The 19,953-nt window shown below is 38.2% G+C and overlaps 1 protein-coding gene across 2 annotated transcripts in view; it reads right to left on the minus strand.

Annotated features, from left to right (window-relative positions):
* The window catches only part of igdcc4 (immunoglobulin superfamily, DCC subclass, member 4), a 102,682-nt gene that overhangs the window by 15,091 nt on the left and 67,638 nt on the right, over nt 1–19,953 (minus strand). For both annotated transcript variants that reach the window (XM_036584122.1, XM_036584121.1), the window contains exons 6-16: nt 16,272–16,424; nt 15,089–15,499; nt 14,407–14,571; nt 12,914–13,051; nt 10,285–10,449; nt 6,835–7,050; nt 6,623–6,724; nt 5,548–5,731; nt 2,992–3,119; nt 2,319–2,489; nt 1,507–1,641 (exon numbers count right to left, since the gene is read on the minus strand). In XM_036584122.1, coding sequence (XP_036440015.1) covers nt 1,507–1,641; nt 2,319–2,489; nt 2,992–3,119; nt 5,548–5,731; nt 6,623–6,724; nt 6,835–7,050; nt 10,285–10,449; nt 12,914–13,051; nt 14,407–14,571; nt 15,089–15,499; nt 16,272–16,424 — 1,968 coding nt within the window. The remainder of the gene's footprint in view (nt 1–1,506; nt 1,642–2,318; nt 2,490–2,991; nt 3,120–5,547; nt 5,732–6,622; nt 6,725–6,834; nt 7,051–10,284; nt 10,450–12,913; nt 13,052–14,406; nt 14,572–15,088; nt 15,500–16,271; nt 16,425–19,953) is intronic.

Raw genomic sequence — 19,953 nt, forward strand, 5'->3', positions numbered from 1 at the left:
TGTAATCGCCCTCCCCATACACAGAAGGTTGTTCGTGGTCAATAGAGAAGACTGTTTTTCAGCCCTGGAATATATTATTGAGTTTTGGACATGTTTCTATGCTTGTAATTTTCTGGTCTTCCCTCATCCCTGGTTCTTACTGTGCCCTTCTTGACTGGAATATGGTTTGATACTGCTAGTCACACCATGGTACTTGATAAACTATAGTTCTGTGATTTTCATGATGTTACTTACATGCAATTTTCGAATAATTTATTCAATAAAGAACAGTTTGTATATGTCAATGATTGTGTTTCTGATACAGATTTTCTTTATAGTGGTGTCCCTCAAGGTTCTGTTCTTGGACCCCTACTGTTGCTATTACATATAAATGACCTCTTTCCTTCCTGTACTCTGGTGTTCATTATCATGGTACAAGAGGTTGACATATCCACCTATAAGTAGTACCACACATAACCAATTCCAACAGAAATAGAGGGGATCATTATCATGGGATAAATAACTTGCAAATAAACAAATATTTCTCAATAATTTTAAACATAGTTATTTCTCTTCATGCACGTTTCTTAGTGCATCTTTGTATTTACTGGACCGTGCTTACAGGCTTCTTTGTGTAATTAGTACAATGGATTTTTCGTTCTTGTATCTTTTTTTTGTAATTGTTTAAGTTGTGCTCACCCTTACAGTTTATTTCATTGTTATTTCTTCACACTTCATGTTCTTTCTTGAAAGACATACTAAGCGTTTATAACTGGCATAAAAAGATACCTATGTAGATTTCACGACTGTTCAGTTTCAGTGAAGGGCACGGCTGATGGTATAATCGCCCGCCCACTCAGTACTTTCTGCCTAAATTACACCGTCTCCGATATCAATGTAAATGTCGGTCTGATTACAGGACGTGATGTGTGCGACTGTGCCTTACTGCACCACTTTCCGCAGCCAGAGTGAATCATAGTTGTTGAGCATTGGTAATGGCCAGTTCTGTGGCAGTCGAGAAAAGAGATACGTGTCTTCTCAAACCTAGCCATACACCTTCAGTTACGTACTACCTACTCTCACAAAAATACCCACATACAGTTTTCTCTCAATTTTCTCTCTCTCTCAACCTGCAACTAAATGAGCACATAAGCTGTGCCTCACTGCTCTAAAGCTAGAGGCCTGGATGTTACAGCACTGCAATAGCTGCTTGCCGCAGCAGCAGGCAGTGTAGAGAAGGCTGCAATTTACCAAGCTGCTGGAGCCGAACAGAGTTTGCTGCTATGCTTATTAGCCCCGCAGGAAGAGTGCTGGCAGCCCCAACAAACCAGCATAACGACCACTCAAAGACCAGTGTGTGAGAGCCTGGGTGAATGAAGTCGGTGTGTGTGTATATGCATGTTGTGCCTTGAATAAAAAGAAAGGGAGTATTCAGAGTAACCTAACCAGCCAAAGTAGCTCAAATCCACAAATCCATTCCTACTCTGTTTTGAGAAGCACATGTCAGGAGGCATTCCATGCACTCACCGTATTTTTTGGGGGGTGTGTGCACATCCTTTACCGGAGAAAAAGGCCCCACACCCACCTCAGTGCACGCCCCCATCTTAAAATAGTACCGTGTTCCGCTCATCAAACCCAGAACCTCAGTGCTGGTGACAGATCCTGTAGAGTAGGAGAGAGAAGAGAGGAGAAAATGGAAATATTACCTAGAGATGGCATATCAGTATCAGTGAGTATCAGTGCTGGGACACTAGCAGAGTGTATTAGTAGTTTGAGAATAGCAGATTTTTTTTGTTCATCTTAAGTGAAGAGCTTCACTTAAAACAGCTCACTTTAAAAGATTCAATCAATATCTATCAATCTTGATATCAGGAAAGAAATAGGGGTATTGTGCTAATATTAACTAATATTTCTCTACTATTAATTATAATTAATTAATTAACTAATATTATCTCTAATATTAACTAATATTTATCTGAATATTTCTGTGGTGTTAGAAAAAAAACAGTATGGAAGACTGTTCGCTTGAGAAAACAAACTGTATTTTCCCCTCACCAAAACAAACTTTTTCTTCTTTTCCTTATTATTATTAATTAATGTCATTATAATCACGCTTTTCAATTATGACTTAGTATCTCATAATGAGAGAATCGTTCTTGAGATACATCATACTTATGACTAGTAGCTCTTATTATAAGTTTTTTTATATGAAATTCTCTCAGAATTAAGACTTAGTATCAGATACAATATCAATCATGACTTTCTATGACTTAATATTGCAGGACAGTGAAATCAAAGACTCAAAAGATGTAACAGGCAAAAGTACGCATGGTACTCACCATCATGGCTAAGGTTGGTCCACAGGTGATCAGGCTGACTGAGGTTGCCACTGTAGAGCATTCTGTAGCTCACGATGATTCCATTGGGCTCCAAGGGGGGGCGCCAACTCACCAACACTGAGAATGAGTCTATAGCGCTCAGCTGCAGGTCTGTGGGGGGAGATGAGGGTCCTCCAAAACACATACACACACACGTTTGATATTCAGCAACAATAAGAACACAAGTTACCCTTTGGCAACCCCCATCCCACCTCCCTTTCATCAGCCTTCTCTGTTGCCTTGACGATAAATGGTAGCGATGACAGCCCCACTCCACTTGGCTTGTGACTGACAGGCTGAAAGTCTCTTGGCCAGTGAGAGGGCCAGATCCATCTGGACTTTTACTTAAAGCCAATTATCTCCCCAAGACCCTTTCCACTAATCCCCTTACTGCTAACCTGACACACTCACTCTCAGATGCAAGCAACAGAAACTCATTTACACACATACACACCCCCTAAAACAACATACATGCATTCTAAAATCTGACATTATGTAGGTAATCTCACTGTAAAACACACTGTAATCTCACTGTAAAAGACCAATTTCAGTCTTTTCAACCACTGACTAATCAGAAAGCAAGGAGTGTTCCACTGAGATGTGAAAAATGCCTTTGCGTGGGTTGAGTACTCACGGTCAGCTAGTGTGGACTCTTCCACTGTGCCACTGAAGGGGCCTCCCATATTGATGCCGTTGGACTGCACAGCCAGTTCATAGCGGGTGAAGGGCTTTAGTGCCCCCAATAGGATCTCCTGAGAAGTGCTGCAAAAACAAAGACATGTAACAGTGATTAAATATACCTACCCTAGACAACAGATATGAGTTTGTGAATTAGCGTGTATAGTTATTTTTGTGTGTTCCCACTGGGGCTGTCAAATGTGATCAGAATTAAATTTGAATTTTCTCCTTATTTGTCAAACATTTAAACATATTCCGATTATTTCTTTAGACTCAAAGAAAATAAGTAGAATACAAAACTGCAGTAAACGGCATATCGAGTAAATATCAAGCATCCTCGGCTCACAGTGTTATGAGTACACAGTGTAAACAGAGATGCACCAATCCGTTTTTCTCTTCCGATACAGATTCCGATACCTGAACTCTAGGTATCGTCTGATATCAAGTACAGATCCAATATCTTTTAAAAAAAAATTATGTAAATTCTGTGTACCTCACTTTGTCTAACAACAGCAAAAGAACAATAAAATGAAAATAAATAAGAATGAAAAGCAAGAATTAAGTATTACAAGAAACTGTGTAAATAATATGCTTCTGGATAATGCAGCAGAAAAATAAACAGTAATTATAATTCCAGTGTAAACTTTTCAGTGCAACAATAAAGTTGTAAAATCTAAACATTCAAACAAAATGTGAGTTTACCTCCATGTTACAAGTTGCTGTGCTACTAGCATATAATACCTCCAAACTGCAGACATGTTTGTTATTCGCCAGCATAAGACATGGTGCTTGACTTGTTAGCTGAAGTTTAATTTGAGGATTTTTAAAATGAGGCATCATTATTATTAATTTCATATTTAACCACATTACAATATAATTTAACGGTAACTTTTTATCCCACATGAAATTGATAATAATGAAAATGTATGAAATAGTTTTTATCTCTCAAAGCTTACGAAGTACAGGGAAAAGTTCCTGCACTGGGTTTTTATACTGACACACCACCGCACAGATAAACAACATGGCAGATTTCACACTTGCTAATTTAATTTCCTTAAACAAAGTAGTAAAGTAGTTTGCCTGTAATGTGATCATTCACAAATATTACATGAATGAGCTTTCTGTACGCTCTGTACTCTTATTTTTGTTGTAGAATACTGAGTTTGTCTGGAATTCAAAACGAGAAGTTTGGCGTCAATGGCTCCAAAAAAACAAAAAAAAACAAACAAACAACATCTGGTTTACTCCACCACTGCAGACAATGGCAAAAGCTGGGAAAACTGAACTCTTGGTGGATCGTTCTGCTCACCACTGCAGTCTGTGGACCACTGTCAGTGGCAGAATGTTCTGTTGCAGCTCTAATGAAAACAATGGAATATCCAGTTTACTGTCCTCTGTCTAAAGCAAAAATGTGAACGCAGCATCAAAGACATTATCGGATGTGTATCGGACACAGATGTCCAATTTGTTTAATAATGACAGTATCGGTACCACACTAGTTATAAACCAGTGGTTCTCAACCTTGGAGTCTCAAGACGGTTGTCAAAAATACAAAATACAAAGGCCTATTCTGATATATCTCTCATAATGACTGTTCCATGTCTGTTCCATTCCTGTGACTTCACGTTGCTGTTGTGAGCTAAAACAGAGTGGCTGTGAGTGGCACGAGTGGCTGCAGTGGCTGTGCAGCAGAACTTAAACAATGGGCCTCATTCACCAATATCTTTTTTCTTAAATTTGTTCTTGAGAAAGGTTCTAGGAAAAAGTCCACAACAGATTCATGACAGGTTCTTAAACCGCAGAATTGTTGGCACCTTTGTGCTCTTGAGTGTGTGTAGATTCTGTTCTTACCTAAAAACAAATCCCAAGTAAGAAAACACTGGTGAATGTCAAAATATTTGTGAAAACTTTGTGAAAAAAGTGGGTTTTAAAAAGAAATTTCTTCTTAAGAACGATTCATGAATGAGACTCAATGAGGACAGCTGTAAACATTGTAATGTACATATTTTACATCTGAATGTGCATTTACTACTGGATTACTGGAACGTGCATTTTTTATTAAATTAAAGACATATATTGAAATTTCAAATTTTAATTTGACAACCCTACATCCCATCAGGACTCATGAAAAGGAATCTAACTGTATTTTACCAGGAACGAAAACTAAAATGTAATCATCCTTAATTGTACGCACGTGAATTAGAATTGAATGAGTTTATTATTTATGCACAGGTTTTCATGTAAGTGGTTTAGGAGTGTTATGTTGGCATGTATGGTGTGTGGTCAACACAACGATAGGAAAATAAAAGATGTTTTGGGGAATTTTTACTGGTCTGCATGGGGAAAATTTATTTTCTTATTTTTTCACTTTTTTAAAAACATTTTGCTGCCCTTTGGTACTGAGAATAAGGTTATGTTTAGTTATAGTAGTTTTTAGCTACATTATTACATGATATGTGAAAAACTCCATGAAGACAGTAATACGAGAGCATGCAAGTGTGTCATCTCTCACCTGGTGTAGTAAGAGACGAGGGAGGCATTGCGTGTGCCAGCAGGGCTGCAGCGGATGGTGTAGGTGATGATGCGTACATTACTGAATGGCGGTTTCTCCCACCGCAGCCAGATGGAGGTTGAGCTGTTGGCCCGAGCTTTCACGCTGCTGGGGGGCAGCGGGGGGAGGTAGTCCGGTAGTCGCACTGCAACAAACATACATACTTGTATTATGATAACAAAAAAATTAACATCTTTTTTTTTTTGTAAACAATCTTACAATAAATATATTGTTGTAATCCAGCATGAAACATAAAACTACCCCTGAACCTGACCTTGACCAATAGCCTGCCCTGACCCTCGTTAAATCCATATCCCTAATCAAAAACGAAAACACAAAGAATGTTTTGCTACTTTTTTTCGTAATAATCACTGACACACCAAAAAAAATGAAAGTCAAAAATACATACAACTCGAGTATTAACCAGATGGGATTAACTTCAAACAGGGAGGCAGATTGATGTAATTTTACCCCCCCCCAGATGTTCCTCAGTGTTTATGACCAATTCACATGGGTATAAATTACATAGATGGGAGTGGCTATTCAATACATGAATTCCTGTGTTCCATACGCAATACGTTCAACTGCTCACAGTAGAAAACGTCTAAACATTTAATCATAGTTTCATTTACTCTATTCATCTACCTAGTAATTAAGTAATTAAGTAATTACCGGGCTGTAAAAAGTACAGAGAAACTGGATCTGAATCCAACGGATCACTTTTGTGATGTAGTAGAGTGGGATATTCACAGCATGAATGTGCACCTGAATCTCAAGGAATATTTCCAACATTTTATGGAATCCATGCTACAAATAATTGAGGCTTTTCTGAGAGCAAATGGAGGCCCTACCCAGTATTAGCATAGTGCGTCTACTAAAGTGCAAAGTGAGTGTATATGTGTAGTTAGATATAGTCATTTAGGTGTTTTCATTATTGGTTTCATATGCACTACACAATCCATAGCAGTACTGTATAGTTATTCATGGTACTGAATAACGAGTCATTCTTTTCACTCAACAATTCACATCTACAAACCTCGATCAGTGAATTTCTCTGTCCGACCCTTCCATACAGCGGGATAGCCTTCAGTCTGTTTATTACATGCCCAAACCTTCACTTCATACAGTCGATCTGGAGCTGAAACGCATACACAAACACACAGCCCATTGAAACCACACACACACACAGTACTACAAAGGCAAGCCTTTGTCAAATGCTATAATGTGCTGAGGACTAAAATTTCTCACCTAGGCCTGTGATTTCATAATGCCTCACTCTTTTGCGGAGTCTGATTTGATGAGCATCATCCACAGGAGTCTCCTCATTGGTCGTCTCCTCTCCATCCACCTCCTTATAGGCCAGTTTGTAGCTGGTGATCTGCGTGTGATTGGGTGGCGGCTGCCATGTGACGTGGAGGGAATGCATCTTTGCTCGCACTTTGAGTTCGGTGGGAGCGAAGAGCACTAGAACGCACAGATAGAAGGAGCGCATACAAAAAGAATTCAAACAGGATATTCAGAATATGTTTTATATTGGTCCATGCTGAATGAAAACACAACAAGGACTGTATTTTCGTTTCCTTCCTTCCTGCTAAATAGTAATAGGCTAAATAGGACGAGGCTTTTCACGATATTGCATAAAAGTAATCTCTCAGCTGTAACTGTAATCTTCTGTCAGAACTGCACCATGGCAGAAGAAAACATCTGACATTACTAGCAGGTAGCGAGGCGGGCAGTTTGACATTATCATGACAATTTATGTCACAACATGCTTGTTTAAGTGTACAGTGGATATTGTCAGTACTTAAACACCGACCAACTGCCTGAATTTAGTGCAGCAAAGTATATGAAATATCAAATAAAATCTGTACTCATAGCATTTCATGTAAATGTAAATGCGCCACTAGAGGTGCTTTTTTGTCTGTTGCAACTTATCCAACCTCAGAAAAATGAAACGAAAATAAGTATCATCATGATATATTTTTGCCATATTGCCCACCCCTAGTAACAGGCTGGATAAGACTGAATATGAAATTTGGCTTTGGAATGAGGCAATTAGGGATGCAAAATATTGTTTGTTAATGGTTATGGCAATACTGGCCTTTACAACAGTAGGCTGAAATATGCAAACTAGCCCCCTAACCAATCATTTAATGGTGTATGTGCAAACCTCAGATGCTCCAGATGAGTTTATGTGGGTGTCTGGATTAATTCAATAGGTCATTTTGGTCAAACATAATGTAGGCTAATCTTTAACCGTGTCACTTCAGTAATGCATTTTTAATATACTGGAAGTTATAATCGCAACATATAGCAGCAATACAGCAATATAAATACAATGTGGAATTTGACCCATAATATGCAGCCCTACAGGCAACCATAACCAACACTGCTTTGTTTCAAAGGTAGCTAGCAGCAAGAGGACAGCACAAAATAATGAACATTCAGTGAGACATGCTTCAGCTAGGTGGGAAGAGTTTTTGATTACTCTGTTCTAATCTACTGTATTAGGGCTGCAACTGTCTAATCTTTTCATTTTCAAATACTCAAATATTACTTTATATATTCAAAATGTCTATAAGAAATGAGCATAAACTGCTCATTTAAGGTCTTGCCACAGCTTCTCAAGGGGATTCAAGTCAGGACTTTGATTCGGCCACTCCAAAACCTTAATTTTGTTTCTTTTGAGTCATTCAAAGGTGGACTTGCTTGTGTGCTTCAGATCATTGTCCTGCTGCACAACCCAACTACAGTTGGGCTTTAGGTCACAAACTGACAGGCGGACATTCTCCTTCAGGATTTTCTGATCAAGAGCAGACTTCATGGTTCATCAATAACAAAAAAACAGCCTCAAACCATTACACTACCACCACCATGTCTGACTATAGGTATGATGGTTTTATGGCGAAATGCGGTGTTAGCTTTACTCCAGATGTAATGGGACCCATGTCTTCCAAAAAGTTCTGCCTTTGACTCATTGGTCCACAGAATTCTTGAGGAAGAAGTCTTGAGGGTCATCCAGATGTTTTAAAGGCTTAATGCTAGATAAGCCTTTGTGTTCTTTTTGGTCAGCAGTGTCTTGCTTATTGTGGAATCGTCTACATTGACCTTGACTGAGGCAAATGAGGCCTACAGTTCTTTAGATGTTCATCTTGGTTCTTTTGTGACCTCCTAGATGAGTCTTTGATGTGCTCTTGGTGAAATTTTGGTAGACCGGCCACTCCTGGGTAGGTTCTAAGTTTTCTCCATTTGTGGATAATGGCTCTTACTGTGGTTCGCTGGAGTCCCAGAGCTTTAGCAATGGCTTTGTAACCCTTTCCAGACTGGCAGATTTCAATGACTTTGATTTGCATCTGTATTTGAATCTCTTCAGAACGTGGCATCATGTGCTGCTTTTTGAGACCTTCTAGCCTGCTTCACATTGCCAAACAGGTTCTATTTAAGTGATGTTTAGATTCAACAGGTCTGGCAGTAATCATGCCTGGGTGTGGATAGTGAAACCAAACCCAATAGTCAACTGAATTTGCTAAAGGGGCAATTACATTTTCACATAGGGCCAGGTAAGACTGAATAGCATTTTTCCTTCAATAAATGAAATCAACATTTAAAAAATTGTAGTAATCTGATTATCTGAAACATTGAAGTGTGACAAATATGCAAAAACAGAAGAAACTGGAAAATGATTGCTTTAGCAGTGGCTTCAGCACAAGTGTATTATGTGCTTGAGATACCCCATTTGGACAACCGCAAGGTGGAGCGAAGTGCTTGTGTTTGACTTCCTGTCAGTCATTTTATAAGACCCTCTCCACCCCCATCTCCATCTGTTCAGCTAAGAAAACATACCGGATTGCGGTTTATAATTTGCGCTGGCAGATTCTAGTACTGTGGGGAAAAAACATGTTGTGCTGCCAAAAAGTGTAACAACAAGAACTGTACTAAAACAAGAATTAACACTGGAAGTGCTTTTCAAGGGTGGAATTATTACATTTGAAGGGGATAAAGCTGGACACAGAGGTAAAGACGTTCCTTCTGGACAAGTATGTAAATGTGACACGTATAAAGAGTTGATCTGTTTGAATGGCCAACTATCCATAAAAAATCAAGCTGATAAATCTACCAATCAGAGAGCCTGGTAAATTAACAATCTGGATGAACCACCTCCACATAGATATATATAACACCAGCCAACTGCATCAAACTCCCATGCAGGTAACAAAGCTACCTAAAGGCACTAAATAAATGCTTCAAGTTCAGTAGTCAATCAAGACCCTACCTCAGTAATGAGCTCACTGAACAGAAATTGACATTAGCCTGTCTTTAATAGGCTGTAGTCAAAGCCATTTAGCAGAGCTTGTATTCTTGGTGTCTGGGAGTCCTGACCCCCAGGTTAAGAACCCCTGATATATATATATTAAAGATATATTATTATAGCTATATCTATATTATACATATTTTATATCTAAAGAACGAAAAGAAGCCAATATCCTTAATAAACAGCTGAACTTATTGACAGAGAATCATGACAACGGTATGTAATGCCAGCAATTCTAAATGAACTTCGTCCAGTGTTGCTGTAGTTCACCTACTGAACCGCCAGAGGTTTCCCTTAATTCTGCAAATAATAAAAAACAAAGTGAAACAGCACTTTCTAACCATTTCTAAATTTCAGTGCATGTATGTATGTGGATTTATCCTCACCCTGAGTAAGGTTGGGGGTATGGTGAATGGCCCACTCTGACGGTTGTCCGAATCCCGCTCGTGTTCCTGCAGCCATCCGTAGCTGGTAAGTGTGGTTGGGCTTCATATCTCTCAGGGTCGCCTGTGTCTCATTCCCTCCTACCTCCACCGAATACACTTCGTCTGCTGCAGCACACACGAACCCACACCACAGAGAACACACAGGCACATGCAAATGCTAATTATTTCAATGTGCAGCTTGCTGATATAGCCACATGCACAATGACACAGAGTCCTTCACTTCCCCAAAGTGCTTAGTCTTATCAGCAATGTGGCTCTTTCTGCGCCAAAGCCTGCCAAACTGAGACGGTCTTTTGTTTGGCCTTCATTCCTGTTCGTCAGGCATGCAGGAGCTCTAATAGAGGAACAAGCAACCAGCCATGGCATGAAGCACACCCCAGCATCTGCCTGTCTCCCTGCTGCTTGGCGCTGATAGAGACACATGTGAGCAGACCCACACGTTCTATTGATCCAAATAGACAATCAAAATCATAAGAGCTCACTAATGTTCACTAATGCCCAATATGACTGCCATTCATGCAAACACTCTGGTCCGCTGCCTGCATTACATAAAGCTCAGTGGTTCTCAATCCCGGTCTTGAACGTTCCATCCAACGTATCTTTGTTTTCCCTCTTCTAAAATTATACAGTGACATTATTGTTATACACCTCATTGGGTCTTGAAGACTGAATAGAACAACTACTACCACTACAGTCCCATCAACCTAATCCTATCCAAGATCTCACATGCACAGTACCGTAAAGAGATGTCCCAGTTTTTTTTTCCATTGAACACAGATAGTTTTCCCTCATCGCGATCCTTCAAGTCATTCAAACCACTGAAGGACCAAGAACTATTTTTTTTTATTTATATAAAGTATTTATTTAATTATTTTTTAATTATCTATTAATTCATCTAGTATAATCAATTATTAATTAATACATTACTAAATTTAGTATATTAAGGAAAAATGCCACAGAATTTGTTCTGAATCATCTAAAGGAAATATATTGTATATATTTGAATGAACATCCAACACATTTAATATTTTAATTATGTAATTTTTATGCTTTTATTCACAATCATGTATTGTTGTATTGTTTATTTTTAACAATCTGTAGTGCCATGTGAACAAAAGACTGAATTTATTATAATAAATTAAATGACTAAAACTCAATTTTTAGTCACATGGTTTGAACTGAAGAATATCTTCAGACTTTTAGTGATCACAAATCACTTAATGTTATTCTGCCCGTAGGGCAACATAATCTGACCTGAAATGTTTGAAATTTTTGATTACTTTATTTTTAATGACCATTTTATAGTGTCTTTAACATTTACATATGATCTGTCTTAGACTATGTTTACACAGCAGGTAAAAGTGGCCCTATTCGATCTTTTTGCTCAAATGTGACGGAGATGTGTCATTTGTGTGGCAGTGTGAACAGCAAAAACCACACTGAATCTGACATTTTCAATTCCGATTTGAGACGCTTTCATATGTGGTACTGAAATCCGATACGTATCCGATCTGCGGAAATGCGACTCTGAACAGCCAGATCGGAATTCATGCCACTTTTACGTCAGTACAACTCGACATTTGTCATAATTTTGCGCTGCTAAGACTCAATAATAAATATTTAGTCTGATGTTTCTGTACTAAAAAATTATAAGAGACTCATCGCAGCCGCTCCATGTTCAAACGAAATGGCCGAACGCGGCCGGAGGAGACCGAGGCTGCAGCGTCAGAGAACAGTTTAAAGAATCCAAGGACACGAACCAAAGAAGTGGCCGTTGCCGAATAACGAGCCCTTTTTTCGGCGAACTCGAACACACTGTGGGTGATGAGTCCAGCTGTCAACCACTAGCACTTTAGAATCGCTCCCGTGATGCTGGTGAAGATGAAACTGAAAGCTCCGGGAGCGACTGGCGTTCTCTGGCCATCATGACTGTTTACCTCTGGACGAGCTGCAATGTGAATCACTGTTCTTTTGCGCATGCGGGTCAGTTTAGGAGCTGATCAGTTCAGACTGATGTCGCATACAGATCACATTTAAAAGAAAATGAGAACAGCCAAACAAAAAATCGGATTTGGTGAGAAAATCTGATTTGAGCCACTTCTACCTGCTGTGTAAATGTAGCCTTATAGACATATCTGACGCTTCTGGCTATCATTTAAAATGCCTGCAGGGTGAACAGCTTTAAATTTAAATTGATTTTTTCAAAATTTCTAAATATTTAAATGGTTAAGATGTGAACAAAGTTATTCAGAGTTGCTTTGATGTGAAATGCTCCATTCTAAAGAAACCTACAGTATCAGTATTACTTAGAGTGGTGGTGATGGCAACCACGTCTCTAAAAGCTACCTCACAATGTTTTTGCATGAAATGGCTGGGAATACATGATTCCCAAGCTTGATGATTAAATTATGCAGAAATGTCAAAAAAAAGAAGGAAACACTACTGGAATTTCTCTTTGACTGGGCTTAATAAAGCTGATATCTATCTACTAAATATGCCTTGACACCATGTTTTAGATGACCTGCCTACTGCCCTACACTTTCACATTTGATCACTGATAGTATCTCACCGTGCTCCAGTGTGCGGTAGTCGATACGGTAATGTGTGATGGCTCCGCGGCTAAGCTGAGAGGAAAGGGGGAGCCACATCACTCTGGTCTCAGTGGGGGATGTGCTGAGCAGAGACAGCTGTGGTGGAGCACTGGGCACTACACACAACACAGCAAAAGACATCACCATTTAGAGTTAGTGAAAGGTTTGAACATCATGCTGTACTATAAGATCAACCAGACATCACTCAGCTGTCAGGAAACCATGGTCTCCTGAAAAGCCACGTGTCTCAACTCAGGTAGGTAGGAAGATAGATAGACAGATAAATACATGGATGGATGGATGGATGGATGGATGGACAGATAGATAGATCATTGATCCTGAAGAGAAATTGCAGTGCTACAGTAGCAAGACATATAATTGCACATCAACTTATATATATTAGGCAGAAATAAAAACAGAAATAAACAGGACATAAAAATAAATAAAGAATAATAATAAAAATAATAAAAACTTAGATGTAAGTTAAAGTATGAGAGAGCAGAAATAGAAGCATATCTATTTGCATATTTACATAGCATATTTGTTTTATTTACATGAGAGCAGGTATTGCACTAAGTGGTATAAGGTTGTTTACAACACTATACTATAGAAAATATTCTTATACTACACACTAAAACTGGGCAACATGCCAAAAATACATTATCACAATACTCTAAAATGTATTTAGGATACACGATACATTTCACAATATTTCATTTTTGAGAAGTGGAATAGATAAATTTGTTGAGTTAGAAAAAAACAAAAAGCCCCAGCAGAGCCACATTTAAAAAATAGAGTCAAAACTATGAATAACGATTTTATGACAATTTATATTTAACGTTTCATGGGTGAATGACATAATTAATCACAATAATGACAAAATATCATCTTATTGCCCACTCATATGCAAATGTACTGCTTATCTAGTGCTGGGATTTTTTTTTTAAACTAACATTTTGTGCTAAATGGAAACAACAAATTACTGCAACCTCAAATCATTGAAATACTCCTGACCAGCCGCCAAACAAACAACTTGTTGATATTTTGCAACTTGTTTAACTAAAACACAGTGACTGCTTTATACGTTTGTTGAGTATTGCAGTATACTTTATTATTGTATATGGGCACATATGGGTCTAGAAGTAACTTACCCTACTTTTGAATACACTTCTAACACTAAAGGTGTATATTTCATTATAAAAGCACAAGATCTGAGATATCTAAGTCATCAATCATCAGATTGTTCTGATTTGAAAAGGCGGCCAAAAGTCTGCTCCACAACATCTGGCTTTCTAAGTTCTTCAACTCACCTCTAGGGGAGTTTTTAAAATGGTCATTTTCATCATTACTTTGATGAAGTAGGCTCAACTATACTTCACTTAATCAGTCTAATCATGCAAATGATAATCTCATATATACGGAAAAATACTTGGTTCTGCCCCATCTGGCTGCCCCAGCAATCAGCACTCACCATCCTCCAACATCTCCACAGTGACAGACTGTGACGGGTGGCTGGCGCCCATGGGTGAATAGGCCACCATGTAAAAGGTGTAAGCAGTGTGAGGCTGCAGCTCCTTCACATGGAACTCTGTTGTGTCGTTGTTGACCGCAAACTGATACTCCATGTTGTCAGAGCCTGCAAGCAAATACAGTCATAGAACAAACAAATGTAATAAACCAATTTACTGAACTTAATGAACTGTTCAATGAATTGGGGGAAAAAATACTGTCATGGCATCTGCTGCCTTTCACTATGAGACTTGTGATGCGTGAAAACGTATATTAGTTTCTGTAAACTAGCAATAAAGAAGCTTTCAGCATCCCTGAGAGCTGATGCCCTGAGGGTGACTATTCACCATAAGAAGAGCACTCTCTTCTTTATTAACAGGCCAACAGAACAGTCATGTGAGCCATTTTAAGGCTTTTGTGGTCAACATTTTCTGTTATAAACAAACAACAGAGGTGTAAAGCATAATGATTCCATTTGATTAGGATTCTTTAGGATTCAATGCATCATAAAACCCAATTGCACTATGATTCATTTTAATCTGACTGTTTGTTTATTTATAAAATACTATGTTTTTATAAATAAATGATTGTAAATGTTTTCAAAGTTACAAAAAATGTTTACACTCTCCCAGTCCTTTACACACCTGTGGCGTGCTGGTAGTGGATGGAGAAGCCGATGACCTGATCACTGTTGTGTTCAGGGGGCTCCCAGGTGAGCAACGCGGAGGTGCTGGAGTGGGGCGTGGCCTGCAGGCGGCGCGGTGGGCTGGGGAGACCCTGTTTTACGATGACTGACAGCTTGGCGGTGGCGCAGGCCGTGCCCAGGCTGTTGGAAGCGATGCACTGGTAGTATCCGGCGTCTTCCAGACCTAGCTGGTTAATGAGCAGAACGGCAGGGCTCTGAGTCTTAACCCGAGCTGACCACTGCACAGGTTCTCCGTTCTTCAGCCAGCGCAGGACTGGCGCAGGGTCACCTGAGCTATTACACACAAACCGAGCCGTATTTGCGCGTGAGAGAGCCCTCGACTCAGGAGGCTGCAGGATTACAGGAGGAGCTGAGAAGGAGAAATAAAGAAAGAAAGAAAGAAAGAAAGAAAGAAAAACAGAAACAAGTGAAGAAAAGAAAAGAAAGAACAAAGAAAAAACAGACACAAATGATGAAAGAAACCAACAAAGAAAAACGAAACAAGTGAATAAAGAAAAAGAAAGACAGAAACAAGTGAATAAATAAATAAATAAATAAATAAAAACAGAAACAAGTGACGAAAGAAAAAGAAAGAAAAAGGAAAAGAAGAAAGAAAAACAAACAAGTAAAGAAAGAAAAAGAAAGACAGAAACAAGTGAAGAAAGAACGAAAGAAAAACAAAATGTGAAGAAAGAAAGAAAGAAAGAAAGAAAAACAGCAACAAGTGACAAAAGAAAAAGAAAGAAAAAGGAAAAGAAGAAAGAAAAACAGAGACAAGTGAAGAAAGAAAAAGAAAAAAGAAAAATAGAAACAAGTGAAGAAAGAAAGAAAGAAAAACAGAAAGAAGTAAAACAATGAAGTAAGCAAAGAAAGGAAAAAAGGATAAATGTATAAAAAAGAAAAAAGAAAAAAATGGTGGAACAGAAGGAAATAAAGAAAAACAAGAATGAAAATAAGAACAGGAAGAAAACATGAATTGATGGATGGATCAATGAAAGAAAAAAAGAAAAACAAAAATAAAAATAGAGGCCAAAACAAAGAAGAAAGAAAAACAGGAAACAGAGTTAAACACACAGTCATTATATTACAGTCAGCATCTGCTGTATGAACAGAATGAATCATTCACTTATTCAGCCTCTCACCCAGCACACGGATCTCAGCAGAAGCAGAGACGAACTCGCGGGTCTTGGGCTTGTTGGCACGACACACATACACTCCAGCATGGTGAGTGTGTGTGTCCGGGATCACGAGGTTGGTTGCTAAGACAACCACATCTGTCGCAATGGGCTTCCCATCTGCATCCCGGAGGAGTGAGTTTATAAAATGTAAAGAAAAACAGAGAAAAGGTAGAAAAAGAAACACACATTAGTGATAATCCTGTGTCAAGTCAACTGAAGGAAAGCTTCCAGTAAGTATCTAAATTTGTCACATAAGCTCTCTGTCATGTGTGTAGCTTGTACTGGAGATGATGAGGCTTGTCTTTTACCAATTCAGTAATAAGGCAGTGAGACCACAAGTGGGGTACTTAAAAATGACTAAGGTAGAATTTAGGCTTCAGTTCTTGCTCTTGATTTCTCTGGCCTTTTTACACTACTAGAAATTCCTTTAGGTCAATACGGTCACAATTATGATGATTATTACGAATCCTCTAAACAGTCAAGTCGAAATGTATTTATTTAGCGCTTTTTACAACAGGCGTTGTCACAAAGCAGCTTTACAGAAAATCCAGATGCACCAGAGGAACCAACACTTAAAAGGGGAACCCATCCTCCTCTGGTAGACGCTGGACAGCAAAACAATAACACAAGAGCAATATGAACAGAGGAGACGATTTTACAATTACTATGAAAAACTGATTATAGAGAAAAATTAATTTTTTGCTTAAATTTTAGCTTCTAAATATAATAATGACAATCAATTTTAGTAGTACATATGTGCACCTTCCCCTGCAACCAATTAACTATATTTATAAAAATGAAGCTCAAGCAGGGCCATTCACTTTTTAATCTGGTAATGTAATGTTTTTCGGTAACACTTTACTGTAGGGTATGGTTCATAAGGCTATATGACACCTACATATGCTTTTCATGATAACTGACATACCCCTACGTAAAAGTTTTTAAATGCTTATTCCAACAGGCATCATTCGCTATAAAGGTTATATGATGACACCTATTGGAATAAGCATTAATAAACATTTATGTGGGTCTATGTCAGTTGTCATAAAAAACATACGTGGGTTTTATGTAGCCTTACAAACTGTACCCTACAATAAAGTGTTACCTGCTTTTCTAAGTCCTTTGGCAGGTTATGTCCACCTCCAGAGTTGAGAGCCACATGCTTTTCCTGATCTTTCAGAAATGAGGTGCCGAAGGGCACATGAAGAGGGTTAAAGCTCATACAGGAATTTTCAAAAGTACATTTATAGTTTCCAAATAGGTCTCACTGCTCTTTACTGACTGTCGCACTGGCAATAGTTTGGCCACTCCGAACAGCCACAGGTGAAGTGACCGGCCTCCTTTACGTCAAATACAATCGTAAATAAAACTTCAGATAACAGGATGGTCTTCCAGATCAGGTTTTAATTAATCCAGCATTAAGATTAATCTTAATCTTGGGATTTAGGCTACAGTAGGAGAGTGGATTCAGCCCTCTGGTTAGTAAGCCTTCTCTTAAAGGGGAATTCCACAGTTTAATACTTTGTGTAATTTAATCATTAAGAACAAGCGGTATTCTTTGAAATATTATGTTCTTAAATGTTTTCTGAACTTTATGATAGCCTCACACTGGTCTTAGGCTGTAAGAGATGACAAGCATCTAAATTTACACCTCTAGTTCTTGCTAAAAGTTTTTCAACACTTGGTTTGATGTTTTTCTACACTGTGCTGCCCTCTGAGTGGATTAACCTAATAACGGAAATAACAGGTAATACAAACTCAAATGTATCTTGCACCATTTATGGTACGGTTTAAAATGCAATTTAGCCTTCATAAGGAAACAATGAAGACTTTCTTAAGAAAACTGTAAGAAAATAATTGAGATTATTTTACGAGAATATCTAGTTTTTTGAGAATTACATTTAAGAACATTCTTATGAACTTCTTAGTGTTCAGTCTTAAGAACCTTTGCAAGTTTTTTCTTAAGAATACTTTCCTGAATCCAGCACCTCGCACCTATCACCACTGTAAAGAACTCAGAGTCAACAGGTTTCTCTACAACACATCATGTGACACCAAAACACTCTGAATGACTTTATTTACATCTCAAATATTGAATTATGCAGAAATTTTGAAAGATCATCGGATCGTTGGATTTCCCTTTAAGCATGACAAAGCGAACCAGACTTGATATACACTCTTAACCAGCAGGTGGCAGTAGAGGACTGTAGAGACCATATGGAAATGGTGGGGTGCTGTAGTGAATTCTACAGGGATGGACTGGCCAGCAGCATCTGCCATGTTAGCCAGCAGACAAAGGAAAAGCCTTAAACTCATCTATACACACAGTCTCATTTGTTATTCATGGAAAAGATAAGGACAAAAAGATGCTGAATTGATCATCTGTGGCTCGAGTGATTACCGTAGCAGCAAATGGACAGATAAGATCCATATATGTCTGTGAGTTTGTGTGTGTGTGTGTGTGTGTGTGTGTGTGAGTGTGTGTGTGTCTATGTATGTGTGTGGGTGGGTGTGATTATGTGTATGTTGGGGAAGCAGAGAGGGAGGAGGCAGAGAGTTTACTGTGAAGCCACATATCCACTGTGTGAATTCAGAGGCAGTGAACTCAATTTCAGTTTCAGCCTCAGCAGAAAACATATATTTAACATATATATTTAACAGAAAATTACCTCAACAACCAAATATAACACTAAGGTTTTCAGCATCTAGTGTGTCCACCCTTTACCTTTATTATAGTTTTCAACCTTTTTCAAGTGCCTTGCTTTCAGCTTTTCAAAGAAACCTGCAGGGATATTTTTTCACACCTCCAAAGTTCAGTCTTAGTAGCTGGTTGCATTTTCTGCCTCTCACAATTTAAGTAATACCATCACTATCAGTGACGCTGAGGTCTAGACACTGGGGTGGCCAGCCCATTGTTCTGAGAATGCTAGCAGCTTCTTTGTTTGATTTGCAAATTTTCTTTTTCTCAGTAAGAGCTTCTTGACAGTTACACATCATTTCAGACTCATAGTGTTGAGCTGTCTTTGTCAGTGGAAGGATGGATAGAAACACCTGTGGATTTATTTTTTAGATCTAAAGCAAGAATGGAGATTTTCTCCTCTCTCTCTCTCAAAGACGAAAGCCTTAAATACTGTTTATCTGAAGGGGGCAGTTTTTTGGTAGCACTTTACAGATCAGTTATAAGTTGGTAATAATATGGTAATACTATAGTAATAAGCTGTACTGACCTAAAAATGACATGGTCATTTTCTAGTTGTTACCAAATTTGTAGAAAATGTCAAGTTAGTAATTTTTGTGGTAAGTAGTATGAAATGAAAAAAGAATAATAGTAACAACAAATAATAACTAAAAAAAGGTAATGTTAATTTACCAGTTGATATAAAATAATTGATTAATATTACTGTGAAAGTTATCAACACCAAACAGTCATTCAGTCTATTTTTTCCAACATTCTGTACATTTTAGATTAGATTACTCAGTGTCTAGCTCTGATTAATCAATAAATCACCTCCATTCTATTAAATAATTATAGGGTTTTATAATATTTGTGTTATTACCTCGAAAAAAAATGCAGTTCTACTGACATGACAGGTTTTAGTGCTGTAAAATACTAATTCACTTGTTTCTACTTTGTTTCTTACCCGTT

This window comes from Colossoma macropomum, unplaced genomic scaffold, assembly GCF_904425465.1.
Source record: "Colossoma macropomum unplaced genomic scaffold, Colossoma_macropomum, whole genome shotgun sequence".
In the NCBI taxonomy this organism is placed as follows: domain Eukaryota; kingdom Metazoa; phylum Chordata; class Actinopteri; order Characiformes; family Serrasalmidae; genus Colossoma; species Colossoma macropomum.